The sequence below is a fragment of the Cinclus cinclus genome, chromosome 26 (genome assembly GCF_963662255.1).
Source record: "Cinclus cinclus chromosome 26, bCinCin1.1, whole genome shotgun sequence".
In the NCBI taxonomy this organism is placed as follows: Eukaryota; Metazoa; Chordata; class Aves; order Passeriformes; family Cinclidae; genus Cinclus; species Cinclus cinclus.
This window is the reverse complement of record NC_085071.1, coordinates 5,146,739-5,163,603: the sequence shown is the minus strand read 5'-3', so window position 1 is coordinate 5,163,603 and position 16,865 is coordinate 5,146,739. Positions and strand designations below refer to the sequence as shown.

The window sequence follows — 16,865 nt, the reverse complement described above, 5'->3', positions numbered from 1 at the left end:
AACAAGGAGGGACTGGAGCATGGGAGGAAGGGAAGGGAAGGGAAGATCAGGGAAGTTCAGGGAAGGGAAGTTCAGGGAAGTTCAGGGAAGTTCAGGGAAGTTCAGGGAAGGGAAGTTCAGGGAAGTTCAGGGAAGTTCAGGGAAGGGAAGTTCAGGGAAGTTCAGGGAAGTTCAGGGAAGGGAAGTTCAGGGAAGTTCAGGGAAGGGAAGTTCAGGGAAGTTCAGGGAAGTTCAGGGAAGGGAAGTTCAGGGAAGTTCAGGGAAGTTCAGGGAAGTTCAGGGAAGTTCAGGGAAGGGAAGTTCAGGGAAGTTCAGGGAAGTTCAGGGAAGGGAAGTTCAGGGAGGTTCAGGGAAGTTCAGGGAAGGGAAGTTCAGGGAAGTTCAGGGAAGGGAAGTTCAGGGAAGTTCAGGGAAGTTCAGGGAAGGGAAGTTCAGGGAAGTTCAGGGAAGTTCAGGGAAGTTCAGGGAAGGGAAGTTCAGGGAAGTTCAGGGAAGGGAAGTTCAGGGAAGTTCAGGGAAGTTCAGGGAAGGGAAGTTCAGGGAAGGGAAGTTCAGGGAAGTTCAGGGAAGGGAAGGGAAGGGAAGGGAAGGGAAGGGAAGGGAAGGGAAGGGAAGGGAAGGGAAGGGAAGGGAAGGGAAGGGAAGGGAAGGGAAGGGAAGGGACCAGGAGCCCCATCAAGGCACAAGGAGTGGGGATGGGTGGGAGGTGATGACCACAGGTGGGTGACCATGGACGGGTGACCCCGCAGTGCCCCTCCCTGGCCCCTCACCCGAGCAGTGTGGCAGGGAGCCGCTCCAGCGCCCGTCCAGCTGGCACATCCGTGTGGAATTGCCGACCAGCGTGCGCCTGCCCAGGCAGCTGTACCTCACCACGGAGCCCACCGTGTGCTTGTCCCCCGAGATCTGGGCGTGGGGAGGGGACCCGGGGTGGCCACATGACACCACTGCAAGAGAGGCACCGGCTTCAACCCCCGGCTTCAACCCCCCGGGAATTCCAGAATTCCGGCTTGGGGGGAGCTTAAACATCAGTGAATTCCAACCCTTTCCATGGGCAGGGATACTTTTCCCTATCCCAGGTTGCTCCAAGCCCTGCCCAGCCTGGCCTTGGACAATTCCAGGGATGGGGACACTTCCAGCTTCTCTGGGCAGTCTGTGCCAAAGCCTCCTCATCCTCACAGGGAAACAAAAAAAACGGGAAAATCTCCTTTTTAAAAAACTTTTAACCCCAAGAATCCATGGAATCATTGGTAAAACTGACCTGGGTTTCCAAATGCCCACAAATCCTCCAAATCCCAGTATTTTAGGGAAGGAGATCCCTTGTACTCAAGTGGGCTGAGGAAGCCTGGGATTGGGGTTTTAACAGGAATTCCCCCCTGGCTGTAGGAACATGGATCATCACTCTCCAATTCCCCAGGAACCATGCAAGGGGTGAGGACAGGACAAAAGGAAAGGAAAATGTGCCCAAAACTGCTTGCTAGGAGTTGGTGTGGAGGGATAAACGTGGAAAAAACAAAAGGAACAGCTCAAGCCAATTGGAATTTCTGGAGTTCTGAGGCCATTCCCAAGGGCAGGGAATGGGACTGCAGCTGGTTCAGTGTCCAAAGGGACAAACTGGTCATGCTGGGGTGGGGGGGGGAGGCTGCTCCTGCCTGCACCTCCCTAAGGCAGCTAAAATCTACTCTGGACCCCAAATTCCCAGTGCAGGACTGGGACTCACTCACTCAGGTGAGTTTCCAACCCCTCAGGTGAGTTCTCACTCACTCAGGTGAGCCCTCTCTGTGCTCCAGAGCTGTTCCCGTCCTCTCCACCTGCACCATCCCAGCTGGATCTGCTCCTCAAACCCCAAAATCCATCGGGATTCCATCCAGAACCCCCTAAATCCATCAGGATCCACCTGTCCCTACACAGAGAACCACCCCCCAAGTAGGATTCTCTCCTCAAACCTCAAAATTCCATCAGGATTCCATCCAGAACCCCCCAGATCCATCGGGATTCCATCCAGAACCCCCCAAATCCATCGGGATTCCATCAAGAACCCCCCAAATCCATGAGGACCCACCTGTCCCTACACACCTATCCCAGCAGGATTCTCTCCTCAAATCCCCCAAATCCATCGGGATTCCATCCAGAACCCCCCAAATCCATCGGGATTCCATCCAGAACCCCCCAAATCCATGAGGACCCACCTGTCCCTACACACCTATCCCAGCAGGATTCTCTCCTCAAATCCCCCAAATCCACCGGGATTCCATCCAGAACCCCCCAAATCCATCGGGACCCACCTGTCCCTACACACCTATCCCAGCAGGATTCTCTCCTCAACCCCCCCAAATCCATCGGGATTCCATCCAGAACCCCCCAAATCCATCGGGATTCCATCCAGAACCCCCCAAATCCATGAGGACCCACCTGTCCCTACACACCTATCCCAGCAGGATTCTCTCCTCAAATCCCCCAAATCCATCGGGATTCCATCCAGAACCCCCCAAATCCATCGGGATTCCATCCAGAACCCCCCAAATCCATCGGGACCCACCTGTCCCTACACACCTATCCCAGCAGGATTCTCTCCTCAACCCCCCCAAATCCATCGGGATTCCATCCAGAACCCCCCAAATCCATCGGGATTCCATCCAGAACCCCCCAGATCCATCAGGATCCACCTGTCCCTACACAGAGAACGCCCCCCCAGCAGGATCCCTCACCTCAAACCCTAACCCCCTTTCCCTGGGAATCTCCTGAAACCACCGGGCTAATTCCCACGTGCTTTTTTATTTTTATTTTTTTTTTTTGGGGGGGTGGGGGGGTTATTTTCCCTCGTGAATCCTGCTGAACCCCATGGGATGAGCGGCTGGGCTGGACAGGGAGGGTCGGGGCCACTTACAAAGGCACTGGGGGAGGGCTCTGTCCCACGTGCCATCGCCCTGGCACGTCAGGACGTGCGTTCCCAACAAATAAAATCCGTGGATGCACTGATAGGACACGGTGGTGCCGAAGCTGAACCTGTGGGGGCCGCTCGGCTGCACTTGCCGGACGCTGTTTTCCAGGTGCCCGGGGTCAGAACAGTTCACAACTGCAAACAAACAACACAACAACACCCCCAAAAATAACGGGAAGCGAAGGGTGGGGCAGGAAATGTGGGATTCTCCAAAAAAAAAAAAAAAAAAAAGCAAGAAAAACGGTGGGAAATTGAAGATTTTATGCGGTGATTAAGGTTTTGGTTTTTTCCCCCCCACCCCGAGATTTGGGAGTGGAAGAATTCATTGTGGAAAGAGGGGAAAAGGGAGTCCAGGTAATCCTGCAGGTTCACACCCAGCAGCACAGCCTGGATCTGCAGCCCCAAACTGGGATTTAGAGTATCCAGCTGGGAATAAATGATCCCAAACTGGGATTTCCATCATCCAGCAGGGAATAATTGATAATCCAGCATGGCCAGAGATCCTGGATTAGGGGAATGCAGCAGGAGGGAGTGCAGGGAGGGGAGGGGATTTGGGAAGTGAACCTGAGTGCTGATCCCATGGGAAAAAGGGAAGAGGGCTCTGCCCAAAGCTGTGGTGATGGAGGAGAACCTGCTCCAGGTGTTCTGATCCCAAATTTCCTTGTGTTCCCCCCACTTCCAACACACTCCAACGCCTCGGAGGACGCAGCCAGGTGAGAAAATCCCAAGGTTTGATCCATGGGATTTACAGCGGCCCTGGGATCTCCAACATCCCCCTGGGGTGTTTTCCAGGGATTCCTGGCTTGGGAACATGGAGAAATCCCAGAGGAGGGTCCAGACTGACCTCGGCAGGAGGGCAGGGTGCTGCTCCACTGACCATTGGCCAGGCACTGGGATTGGGAAGCTCCCTCCAGGCGGAAGCCGGGGTTGCACTGGAATTTGGCCACGTCGTTGAGGTTGAACTGGGAGCCCTGGGTGAGGCCATTGGGGGGGTTGCCAGGGTGGCCACAGGTGATGGCTGCAAGCACAAAATGGAATTGTCACTTGATTTGTTCCTGGGGGGAACAAACTGGGTTGTTCATCGGAAAAAAAATGAAGTTCTGGAGGTAGGAGAGTATAAAAACCCACAAGTCAATCCCAAAACACAAAGATTTGGGGCCTGTCCTGCTGAGATACAGGATCACACTGAGAGAATGGGATTTCTGTTGTTTTTATTGGCATCAGGAATTCCCTTCATCCAGGAATTCCTTGCATCCCTCTCCAGGCAGCCGAGTGCCAGGATCCCACTGATTTACACCCCATATCCCCCTCCAAAAAATCCCAGCTCCTGCTCTTAATCCCACATCATCCCAGGCATCCCAAACTCTGTTGTTCCCTCCCTCTCTCCCTGTGCCAGTTCTGGCTGCTCCCTTCAGGGAAAAGTCACACTTGGAAGCAGAGAGAAAAGAGGGAAAATAGGAGGAAAATCAGAATTCCAGCACAGGGCCTGAAGAGATGAAATCTGCCCAAGTGGGAGAAACTTCGTGGGAAAATTTTACTCCCAAATCCCTGAAGTGAGGATTTTTCTGGAGGTTTTAGTTTTGTTTTTTTTTTTTTTTCCCCCTGAGGTTGGTGATGGCTTGGGACGACATGAAGGGCACAGGAGCAACTCCCAGGGAAGCAAAGCCAATTCCAGCATCCCAAATACTTCTGGGAAGTGGCTGGAACACTGTGCTGTCACCTCAGCAGGTGACACAGAGAGGGCACAGCCCTGCTGCTGGCACAGCCTTTGATTCCAGCCTTTGATTCCAGCCAGTTCCACGGGACAAAAGCAAACTCAGGATGAGCCATCAGCAGATTCTTGGCTGCCTAAGGAATGTGACATCCTGGGACAGCTGAGGACAAAGCTTTATTGATCATTGTCACAAGGAATGTCCTGATTCGTCCATCAGGACAAATGTGGTTTTCCTGGACAGCTGCCAGCACCAGGAGATTGAAGGGAAGATGAAATTCCTACAAAAGATCCATAACAAATCTGACTGGGCTGGAGCACAGGGATGGGGATTTATTCCTGATCCAAGCTGGTGACAGGGAGATGAGAATGTCATAAATGAGAAATCTGGAGTGCTGCAGGAAGCAGGGCCAGGTTTGGGATACCACTGGAAATGGGAGGGATGCTGTCCCCGGGGAAAGAAAAAAAAAAAAAGCTTCCCACAAGCTCCATGGTTCAAACAGAGGAGGTGACTCCAGCAGGATGGGAGAGGAAATACCAGGAGAACAGGGAATGGAGCTGTGCCCTGAGTGGGGTCAATAAAGCCCTGAGGTGCCAGGTACCAGAGCTGGGATCAACAATCCCAAATTTCTGTTTCCTCAAGGTCTAATGTGTGTAATAACTCAGAATTCCAGAGTGGTTTGGGATGGAAAGGAGTTTAAAACCCATCCCATTCCAGCCCCTGCCATGGGCATGGGAGGAAATTCCACCCTTTCCAACCATTCTGCTCCCAAAAATCTCCAGCAGCATCTCAGACACCCCCCAAATTTTGGAGTCACTGCTAAGTTTGCCAATTTAATCCTGATTTTTTTGTTTTGAGGCTGGATTCTGCCAGGTCATTCTCTCCTTCCCATCTTGTTCTTGTTGTGCCCCAGCACAGAAAGCTCCAAACCAGACGGGAGAGATGGGAACAAACAAGTGGAGCACCACGATATGAAATCCACGGATTGTGCTGCCCGTTGATAAGAAGATGCTTCAACTTATCAACACCCGAGAGCTGCAGGGAGTTGGTTAATTGGGTTATTTCCTGCGAAGATAAACGAGGAGGTTGGACAAGGTGATTTGTGGGGGAGCAGAGGACAGATCCTCATTTTCCACGGACACAGAGCGCGGCTCTCAAGGACTGTGACCGCCAGGGTGTGTTTGTAGGGCTGTGCCTGCCTTTAACACCCTCTGACCCCCCCCCAAAAAAATCCTCCTTTTCTCTGATCCCACACCTTCACCTGGACACGGGAAGGAAAAACTCAACGACATCTTTCAACCACAGAACATCCTTTCTTGGAGAGGGACGATCCTGCAAAACACCCAGGACGCGCGCGCGCACGGCCACCTCGCACCTTGGGCGTGTGAGCTCTGCCCAGCCCCTTCCACAGCCCCTTCCACACCCTCCTGGCTGGAATCCTCCCTCCCAGGGCCGAAGGAATGACAAGTACTTACGCACACAGACAGGAGTTTTCCCGGACCAGCGGTGATCCTGCTGGCAGATGCGCACGGACATTCCGATGAGGCGGAACCCGGGCTGGCACTGGTACACCACGCTGCCCCGGTAGTTGTAGTTCTCCCCGTTGATCTGCCCGTTCACAATGGGGCTGGGCATGCCACAGTGCCCGGCTGGAGAGGGGAAAACGGCAGGAATCACCTGGAGATCCCACCAAAGGTGTTGCCAAAAGGCATCGCCCGCAGCCCGGATCTCTGCGGGGTCGTGGTGGGGAGAAGTCCAGGCAGGGTTGGGTTGGAAAGGAGCACAAGGATCGTCCACAGGGACACCTTCCATCATCCCAGGGTGCTCCAAGCCCTCTCCAACCTCTCCTTGGGCACTCCCAGGGATGGGGCAGCCACAACTTCTCTGGGCAATCCATGCCCGTTGTTTATAGGGAAGAATTCCATCCCCATATCCGACCTCACCTGTTCAGCTCCATCCCCTTAACTCAAGACTCTGCTGTCATAAATGAACATCCCCATCCCGAAACTCCCCCAACACCTCACGCCCATTGAGGATGCAGGAATCAAACTCTGCCTCCCTTTGCCATCCACTCAAAACCCCACAGCACGGATTCCTTTTCTGATCAGTCCCTAAAATCCCTGTTCCCTCCCCTTGAGACGCCTCCAGGAGCCTTTCCCACCCTCCGTGGGTGCCAGCAGGAGCTTCCCAAGGGATACCTACCCAGGCACCGGACCTCAGCCCCGCTCCAGAGCCCGTTGGCCATGCACTCCCTGACCCGAGAGCCCACCAGGGTGTAGCCAGTGTTGCAGGAGAAGATGGCAGTGGCCCCATAACTGGTGAGGGTCCCGATCTTGTTCCCGTTGGGAGGGGTGGGCAGGTCCCCGCAGGAGATAACTAGGATAGATCCCAAAGGACAGTGAGAAAACAGCCTGGGAGGGATGGGTTTGGAAGGAAAGCATCCAGGTATAGCACCAGGAGTTACTGCTGGAGCGGGAAAAGTCCATTAAACAATTCCAGGAATTGCAATAATTCCATGTCAGACGAGGTGACAAAAATAAGAGCTGTTAATATTTATGCTTCAAGACACGAGGGAAGTACTAAAGACAAGCTGGGAAGGAACCAAAGGAGTTTTCCACATCAGAACTTCCTCACACGGGAATGTTTTCTGTCACTGACCCATTGCTGGATGCAGCAGGCAGCCTGATTCCCAGAAAATCCACGGATTCATGGAATGGGGTGGGTTGGAAGGGATCTTAAAGGCCATTTCCCACTAGTCTTGTCCAACCTGACCTTGCAATGGCACAAAATTTCCAATTAAAAGTGACACCCAGCTTTCCCCCACAAGCCGAAATTCCAAGATCTGCAGCTCCCAGCTGGGTTTGTGGGATGCAGGAGCCCCTGCAAACCCAACTCCCCTTCAGGACTGCAGCTCTTGATTTGATCTTCATTTTTCTCTGCCTTCAAGCTCTACAAACCCTCCAGAGCTCCCGCTGGGTGCTCCTGACCTCGGGGCACTGCCAAGATCCTGTCACTTGGATTTAGGTGGCAATAAGGCTGAGGGAACAAAAGGAGGTCAGGCTCCTGCTCCTGGAGCAGGAGGAAGAGCTGGCAGGAGGAAAAGCACATCTGTCACCCACACCAGCAGTCACAGCTCCACACACAAAGGCAGGCAGCAGGGAAGGAGAGATTTTGCTGTTTCTGTCTGCACTTGGAGAGAAAAACCCTCCACCTCTGACAAAAGGAGAGATCCAAAGCACAGCAGTGGTGTCAGAACAACTGAGAGCTGCTGGTGTGCCCTGTTGGGTTTGATTTGCAGGTGACACTGTTACCCTTGTAAACCTGGTGTTTGTGTGAGAGCTGAGGCTTGACAGCAGAATTCTTTATTTTCCCTCCTTTAAAAGCCCTGACTTCAGAGCAGCTGTGGCAGTGAAGCTGCTGGGACCCCACAGCAACAGCTGAGCTGAAAGGCTTGAGATCCCAGAGCAGTGCTGGGATTAAACCAGGAATCAGATCCAGACGTCTCCTGCATCCCAATTCTCCTCCAGCAGCTCTGCTGTCTCCACCTCAGCTGCTGCCAGGAGTAATTAAGTCCTACACAACAGCAGGGACACCTTCCATTATCCCAGTTTGCTCCAACATGGCCTGGGACACTTCCAGGGATGGAGCAGCCACAGCTTCCCTGGCAAATCCATCGCAGCCCCTCCCAGGGAAGGATTTCTCCCCAAAATCTGAACCAAACCATCTCACAAATGCCCAAAAGACCAAACCATGCTTCATCTCAGCTGCTGCCAGGAGTAATTGAGTCCCCCCCTCCACAGCAGGGACACCTTCCACTATCCCAGGTCGCTCCAACACGGCCTGGGACAAATCCAGGGATGGAGCAGCCACAGCTTCCCTGGCAAATCCATCCCAGCCCCTCCCTGCCCTCACAGGGATGGATTTCCTCCCAAAATCTGCCCCAGACCATCCCATCCTGTACCCATCTCCTTGGTTACCCACAGTCACCCACCAGCACCACCCCCAAACCCCCAGGGTTGGCATTTGCTGACCCCAAACACAAAAACCAGTCCCCAGTGCCACCCTGGGGTGTCCCTGCTCTTACTTTTACAGGTGGGCACGGGCTCCCCGATGCTCCAGGTGCCGTTGGCCTGGCAGCTGATGACCCTCTGGCCAGTGTAGTAGTAGCCAGGGTCACAGATGAGCATCAGCTGGGCGTTGTAGTGGTTCTGCACCTCGTAGGTGAGGCGCCAGCGGCCGTGCTCCACCGCGATGCTGCCCACGTCGGGACACGTCACAGCTGAGGGGCAGGGATGGCACAGAAAAAAAAATGGCACAGGGAGTTGGTTAAATGGGGTTTAAACCCCCCAGAAACATCCAAAAATACCCAGGAGTGGTAGGTTTTTAATGAGGGGAATATTTGAGAATATATTGAGTTGTGAACTGAAAGGAAACGTTTCCCGACAATATTAAAAGTGGTGATGATGCCTGAAATACAAATAGGAAAAACCTCTTGCCGTGGTGTCAAAATCATAAAATAACTAACAGAGCTTTATTTGGAAGCTTTCAGGTGTCCCTTGGCATACCTGGTCATCCAATCTCTACAATTTGATAAGGTTAATAAATTAGGATTTCTAACAGCTACATCCCACAGGAGATTCAGCTTCAGTGACCCACCCCTTGGAGTTTCTTTACCCCAGTTCTTGTTATGTCTTCTTGTGTGTCCCCCAACTTGGAAATGAAACTAAACAATATCTCAGGGATGCGTTAGAAAAGTCAGCTTGCTGCTCTAAAATCTAAAGGAAAAAGTAAAAAAATACCAGGAGCTCCATAACTACAGAATGGGATTTTCCAGAGCTAAAATACAGCACAAAATTTACAGAGCTAAATATAGGAAAAAATACAGAACAAGCAAAAATCTTGAGGCAGCAGTAACATAAAGAGCAGTTCTTTAAGGAAAGATTTCAGGTGCATGAATTACAGGGATGGGCACACCCAACATGGGATTTTCCCAATTTTTAGAAGTTTAATTAATTATACATCCAGCAACTAGATCCCATGGGAGTTTGGTTATCCTGGTAACCAACCCTTGGGCCTGCCCTACTGGAATCCCCCTTTTCACCCTGTATTTTGTTCTTCCTGCCAGGTGCTGGTGCAAAACAGAATGTTCTTGTTAGAAATACTTCTAGAATTGTTGGAAATTCTAGAATTGCTAGAAATTCCCTCCTTGAAAAGAAGAGCAAAGAGAATGTCAAGAACGTGAGCAAGGGTAACTGCTGTTCTAAGAGATAAGAAAGTGCTAGAAGCTACACATTTATATATTAAAAATCTGTAAAGTTACAAAGACATCAAAGAGCTAAAAATCTTTAGGCAACAGGGCAGGTGGGAAAGCATCACACTGTGAGATTAATTTCTGCAGTAATTCACCACAAAACCCCAATGTGCCCTAAACACCACACCTGTGGGGCAAAGCTGTTTGTTCTGCAGGGGGAATGAACACCCCACTACTGATGCCTTGGGGATTTGAGATTTTCTATTTTTCATCTATTTGTAATCCTGCAGTTCTTTGGTGTGTAACTCTAAACTCCATATCCAGTGTGAGCTGCTGCTCTCCCGTTTTGGGTAGACACAACAATTCCTCTCCAGGCTGGGAATCAAGGACACCTCACTGCCTCAATCCCCAGGAAAAGTGAACAAAAATGAGTTGGGAGGAAGCAAACTTGGGATAAATGGCTTCATTACCTGAAGCTGTAATTGGAAAATTAACCCCCAATATGCAAATGGACCAAACTTATAAAAATACAAACACATGACCCATTGTTTATTGCCCCGGGAGGCTCTGTCTGTTCTAAATGTACCTGAAAACCACTCAGTAAATACAAATTGTGTTTTTAGGTAGCCCCAAAAGGCATCACTGCTTTTGGACAGCCCAAATCCCCACTCACCCACGCACAGAGGGGGCTGGTTCCCATTGCTCCAGACTCCCTCCTGCAGGCACTCGGTGCTGGGCTCTGCTCCTGGCTGCAGCTGGAAGCCCTGGTTACACTGGTACACAGCCTTGGTGCCCACTGTGTACTCCTTCCCAAAAACAACCCCGTTCCTGGGGGCTCTGGGAACTCCACAGGACAGAGCTGAGATTAAAAAAAAAAAAAAAAAAAATTAAAAAAAAAAAAAAAAGTCAAGGAGGTGCTGGTTTAATCCCAAACCGAAATCCCAGATCCTGAACTTTCCTACAGACGCTGCTGGCAGTGCCAATCCTTCACAAAGGATCAGCTTTTGCAACAGCAAAGCCAATCCTGAATCCCAGTTTCTCCTGGATGAGGCTCTGGCTCACACTTCCCACGATATCTGTACACAAGATGCACCAGCAGAGAGGGAGACAAAGGATCTGAGATGCTTTGTGTTTGCACCCCACAGCAGCACCGACCCCAAAACCTTCTCCAGGAGCACTTCTGCATTGCATAAGGCAGCAAATTGTGTCATTACGTTGTGGCAGAAGGGAGGCTAAATTTAGCCTCAAGGATGAGGAGGTAGAGGGGGGGAATTCAGGGGAAAAAAATTGTTAAAGCAGGAGCGGTGCCAGGCGGCTGCTGGAGAGGCAGCGATCCAGAGGGGAGGCTCTGCACCATTCCCATGGGATCCTCGGCTCTGGGGGCAGGGCAGGGCAGGGAGGGGACAGGCAGGTGACAGCCAAAAATACACCAAGAACCACGGCCATTTGTGCTGTTACACTTTTTCCCAACCCTGGGAATGCCAGCGCTTGGAAAAGTCCCCAAATCTGCTTCTCCAGCAGCATGAGGAGGAGGAGGAGGGAAAGCAAATCCAGATGGGAATCCAAACCCACCCTGTGGTCCCCATCCCTCTCCAAGCCTGGCTCTGGGGAAGAGGGACATCCACATCCCTCCTGTCTGCACTGGGTGGGATTCCCAAGGGAGGAGCAGCCAGGACCTGGGAAGCTCCACTGGGAAGTTCCTGAAGGTTCTTCTGTGGGGCTGGGATAGGAGCAGAATCTGCCAGGAAACACAGCCCTGACCCCTGACTCAATATCTGCCCATGCTTCCAGACAAACCAACTCCTTCCCAGAGCAGCCCCAGCTCGGCTCCTGAGCTGCTCCAACACATTTGCCCTCATTGTGCACAAAAACCAGGGCTCGAAAAGCAGGAAAATTCACTTTTCGGTGACACGGAGCCGAGTGAGGGCCGGAGAGCCCCAACTTTGTGTGTGCAGCAGCAGCAGCAGCACAGCCCTGAGCCTTTCCCTGGCTTTTATCCCACTCCTGCCATGGCATGGAGCAGGATGCCAGGGCAGCTGGCAGGGGCTGGAGTTCTGAGTGGTGTCAGCAGCTCCAGAGGCAGGATCACTGCTGTCCCTGACGGTGACAGGAATGTCACTGCAGCCAGCTCAGGGCTGGCCAATCCCTCTGCAAGGTTTGGTGTCTAGACAGGCTGCCAGGCTGAATACCAATGGCTCTCCCAGAGAAAAGAGGGCACCTGGAAAATCCAACCTCTTCCCTGCTACCTCAGCTGTTCCTTTCTTCCTGCATCATTTCCATTTCCTGCACGTGGAGAGCGGGGGGAAGCTGAGCCCTTCCCATCCCCACCATGGCCTGCTTTTCATTCCCTTAATGCTTCCCAAAAATTGTCCCTTTGATTTATCCCCAGGAAACCGAGGCACAGGGAGGGACAGGAGCTCCAGGCCGGCGGGGCTGAGCTGCCTCTTGCCTTCATTCCATGGAATCACGGAATGGTTTGGGATGGAAAAGAGTTTAAATCCCATCCCATCCCATCCCAGCCCATCCCATCCCAGCCCATCCCATCCCAGCCCATCCCAGGTTGCTCCAAGTCCTGTCCAGCCTGGCCTTGGATACTTCCAGGGGTCCAGGGACAGCAACAGCTTCTGTGGAAAACTCATTCCAGCCCTCCCCACTCTCACAGGGAAGAATTTCTTCCCAATCTTTAATCTAAACCTGCCCACTGCCAGTTTAAAACCAGTATTAAGTTCTTCTTTTTAGAAGCTGAGATATTTGATTTTTGGGGTGGCAACGAATCCATTTCTGAGGCTCAACATGTGGGCATTGCAACCCACTGGAATCTGGGATGAGGGAGGTTATTCCAGAGGGAATCAAACCTGGGTGGGTTCTGAAAAGAAACAGGGAAAAAAGGAGAAGGCAGAGGCTGGGAAAGCAAATCTTCAGCTGGGATTGCAAAGACAAAACTGCTTCAAAACAGGCAGAAGAGACAACAAAAGCACAGCAGATCATGGAGTGCTGTGCCCTCTGTGCCAACAATTCTGCAGGATTGTTCCCTGCAGAATATTCCAGGATTGTCAGTGAGGATAGATCATGTAGGGGAGATTATTCCAAGGGGAAAAGAAGTGGGAGAGGATTCTGAGCTGGCAAAAGGGAGATTTGGGAAATGCCATTTGAAAATTTGTGTTCATGAGCACCCCAGTCCCTCCTTCCTGACACGGCTGATGAGGAGAACAATTCCTGCAGCTCCATGCAGAGAATTCCCAAATCTCTGCCACCTGGAAGGGTGGGAATAACACAGCCCAAAGCAAAAGATGCCAGTTGGCTTTGATAGACGTGGCAACAACAAAAAAATAAATGTTATATTTGATGTGGCTGAAGGGAACAGGAGAGGAGCCAGCCCAGGCCTGGGGGTGGAGCTGCTCTGCCAGGAATTATCCTCCTGAAAATCCTGAATCCTGCATCCAGCCCAAGGCATGGAGAGCCACGGGCCAGTGTGCGGATTCCTGATTGGAATATGAGGAAACTGAGGGGAAAAGTGACTCTTTCCACGTCAGGATGTGATGTAAGCGGTGAGTTCTCCCAGCTGTGGGAGTCAGGCTCTTCCAGAGGGACAGCCAGCAGCAAGATCCTCACCTGTGTGGGCAGTGGAGACATTCCCACTCCTCCAAAAGGGAAAATGAATCAGGGGACCACCTGGAATGCCATGGATTGCCCCCAAACGCCTGCTCTGGACCACGGATTGTGCCCATGGGGCTCCTGCCATGTCACACCTCCAGCAGAAGCAGAGCGGTGCAGGATGGGTTCGGTGCCTCTCTCTCGGATTTCCCATGGAAATCCCTTCCCAAAGCACAGCCCTGGGGTGCTGAGCACCACCACAGGAGCTTCCCAACATTCCCAAGCCTGGGAGTGACTCCAAGCCCCTCCCTGGTAGCCCAGGACCTGCTGGTCAGGGACTCTGTCCCTGCTTTGAACAGTGGCTGTGATGTCACCCCAGCCATTCCTGCCTTTCCCAACTTTTCCTCCAACTCTTTCCCACCTCCAGGTTTAAAATCCATTCCCCTCATACCACCACAGACCTTGGAAGCTGAGCAGGAGGCTCAGGTGGGATTCCACCTCTCCAGGGAATTCAGGACTTAGTAGGATCCAGCCCCATTCCCGATGATACAATTTTCCTTAAAAAAGGTGGAGCAAACCCAAGGAATCCCTCAGGCTGGGCTAAGGATTCGGGAGGCACAGTTGCCATGACAGCCCTGGCTGTGCTGTTCATCTGCTCATCCCTGCTCTTGGCTTTGCTCCATCCTTGTTTTCTGGGAGCTAAATCCCACCCTGACCTCGTGTCCAGCTTCTCTTTGGAACGGGATGGAGCAGCAGGGTTTATCGCTTCCCACTCATTTTAGTTCAACGCCAGAGCACTCACAGCATGAGCTTCTCCTTCAGAGGTGCAATTCCCAAAGAGCCAAAGTGATCCAGGAGCCTTACAAGGCTCCCTGGCACTTCCCATGTGGAACAATCCCACTTTTCCTGATGGCTTGGCTGGGCCAGCAATGCAGAGAGACATCTCTGCTCCCTGGCTGGTTTCCAGGGTAGCCAAATGCAATATTAATCCCCAGCCTCAGTCCTCTTGGAACACAGAGGAGTGCTCAAAGCCACTGGAAAGCTCCTTCAGAATAAAGATGGGAATTTTAGCTCTACAAAGGAACTGGGATGATCGGCAGGTGGAGGGAAAGGTGGGAGCAGAGAGGGAGCATCAGGAGGGGCCTGCAGCAGCAGAACCTCCCAGGCACAGAGTCCTGTCTCCCCTCTTCCCACACCTGGAATTCGTTCTGTGTTGGGCAGGACATGGCACAGAGATCCTGGATAATGGGCAGGAAACGTGGAAGGAACAACTCCACACCTAAATCTTGGATGGAGCCAACGGGAACCACCTGAATCCCCAAATTTCTCCCCCCTTGACACGCACAGAGCGAAGAGGGAACTTCCAGAAGAACTGGGAAGGGAAATCCAGTCAGGAAACAGAGCAGCTCTCATGCTCCTGGCAGCATTTCCAGATTCTTCCAAGCTTCTCCTTAGCTGTGTCTTCACCGAGTGACCAAACACCTCTACACCAAGAGCTTCCACACAGACTAGGATTTCTTCCTCCCTCATCCCGAGCCCTTCCCTCTTTGCCCACTCCCAGTTGCTCCCTTTCCTCTTTGTTCATCTATTCCCAAAGCCTTGGACACGAGGAGCACTCCTCAGTGCCCACCTGCAGCTCCAAGCCTGTTCTCAACATGGAATTCCAGGAATTCCAGTAGTGGTTTCTTCACACAGATGAGATTTTTCCTCCCCCATCCTGAGCCCTTCCCTCTTTTCCCACTCCCAGTTATCCCCTTCCCTCTTTGCTCACCTATTCCCAAGGCCTCAGACGTGAGGATCACCCCTTAGTGCTCCAACCTTGTTCTCAACATGGAATTCTTAACTGGAATTCCAACACCAGCATCTTCACACAGATGGGGACGTTTCCCCTCTTTTCCCACTCCCAGTTACTCCCTTCCCTCTTTACCACCTATTCCCAAAGCCATGGACACGAGGATCACCCCTCAGCGCTCCGAGCCTCTTCTCAACACGGAATCACCGCAATCCCAAAACCGTTCGTTGTTTTTTTTCCCCACCGCTTTTCCAGCGACTCCTGGAACTCGATCCCAACCCATCCCTGCTCTCACCTTGGCACAGGGGGATGGCTTCCCTCCAGTGGAAGTGTCCCTGGGGGTGCTGGGTGCAGGTGGTGGTGCTGTGTCCCACCAGGCGGTAGCCGGCGTCGCAGCCGAAGCGCACGGAGCTGCCGGGATGCAGCCCGGAATGGCTCAGGATCATCCCGTGTGCTGGAGGCTGTGGGAGGCTGCAGTAGGGAGCTGGCAAGGAGGGCAGGAAAAAGGAAACCAATCACAGGGTGAGCAGCATCCTGCAAGGGTAATTCCCTTCCCGCTCCCGGGAATTACGCTGAGCTTCCTCAAAAACTGAGGATTAGCGATGGATAAACAGAGTCAAAGGAGTGCGGGGCTCACCCAGCTCCAGGAATAACAAGTTGTTTCTGATAATTAAATATTCTTTAATTAATTTGCTGAGAAAAGCCTGGACAGACTTTACCAGTGCCTGACCACCCCCTGATCCAGAAACTTTTCCCAATTTCCAGCCCCTGGCATCAATGACTGTCCACATCAGGCTTCCGATTCTGAAGAGCGGTTGGGAAATGAGCCAAAGCTCCGAGGTTTCTCCCAGGAATTTCTCCTGATGGTGACCCCACAATCCTGTTCCTGACTGCTACGGAGTGGTTGAGACAGGAGCCAAAGCTCCAAGGTTTCTCCTGGACTGACCCTGCCTTTCCCAACCTCCCCAGCTCGGAACGCGCCCGGCTTTGCGCCTCCTTAGCCTTGGCAGCTCCTGCCCTCCCAGCTGGATCTTTGCAGGAATTCCATGGATTCTCCTGCCCGTGGAGCCGCTCCTGCTGCTGGCAGAGGCAGCTGGGACTCACCTGAGTAGCGGATTTTGAAACCTTTCCTGTTGTAGGCGTGGTCAGATGACCAGCGCAGGAAAACGCTGCTCCCGCTGCTGGTGACGGTCAGAGGGGCTGAGTAATTCCCACTCAGGGACAGCAGCAAAGGGCTCTGCCCAGAGGGACCTGGGAGGAAGGGAAAGAAGGGACAGGGAAAAGGGGAAAGGGAAAAGTCACAGCAGCCACGGAGCCACCCGTGGGGCTCGGTGTCCCTGCAGGAAGAACGGGGACAAGGAGCTTTTCCCTGAGGAAAGGCAGCTCCCACCTTGCTGTGGAGTCACATCCTGCTCCTGGGAATCCAGCTGATCACACCAGGATTTGCTCCAGGCAGGAGCTCAGGTCCTCATGGTGACCGCAGGAGCACCAGCACAGATCCTGTGGTCTGCACTGGTCACCCTGAGAATTCCCTCCCCATTCCCAAGAAACCTGGGCCTGGAGAATCCATCCCCTGTG

At 52.6% G+C, this 16,865-nt stretch overlaps 1 protein-coding gene across 1 annotated transcript in view; it reads right to left on the bottom strand.

Annotated features, from left to right (window-relative positions):
• The window catches only part of CSMD2 (CUB and Sushi multiple domains 2), a 272,370-nt gene that overhangs the window by 14,271 nt on the left and 241,234 nt on the right, over window positions 1–16,865 (bottom strand). Inside the window, exons 48-56 of the mRNA XM_062508842.1 lie at window positions 16,392–16,538; window positions 15,583–15,771; window positions 10,575–10,760; window positions 8,735–8,929; window positions 6,853–7,026; window positions 6,126–6,380; window positions 3,783–3,956; window positions 2,885–3,073; window positions 771–944 (exon numbers count right to left, since the gene is read on the bottom strand). Of these exons, the coding sequence (XP_062364826.1) occupies window positions 771–944; window positions 2,885–3,073; window positions 3,783–3,956; window positions 6,126–6,380; window positions 6,853–7,026; window positions 8,735–8,929; window positions 10,575–10,760; window positions 15,583–15,771; window positions 16,392–16,538 (1,683 nt within the window). The remainder of the gene's footprint in view (window positions 1–770; window positions 945–2,884; window positions 3,074–3,782; window positions 3,957–6,125; window positions 6,381–6,852; window positions 7,027–8,734; window positions 8,930–10,574; window positions 10,761–15,582; window positions 15,772–16,391; window positions 16,539–16,865) is intronic.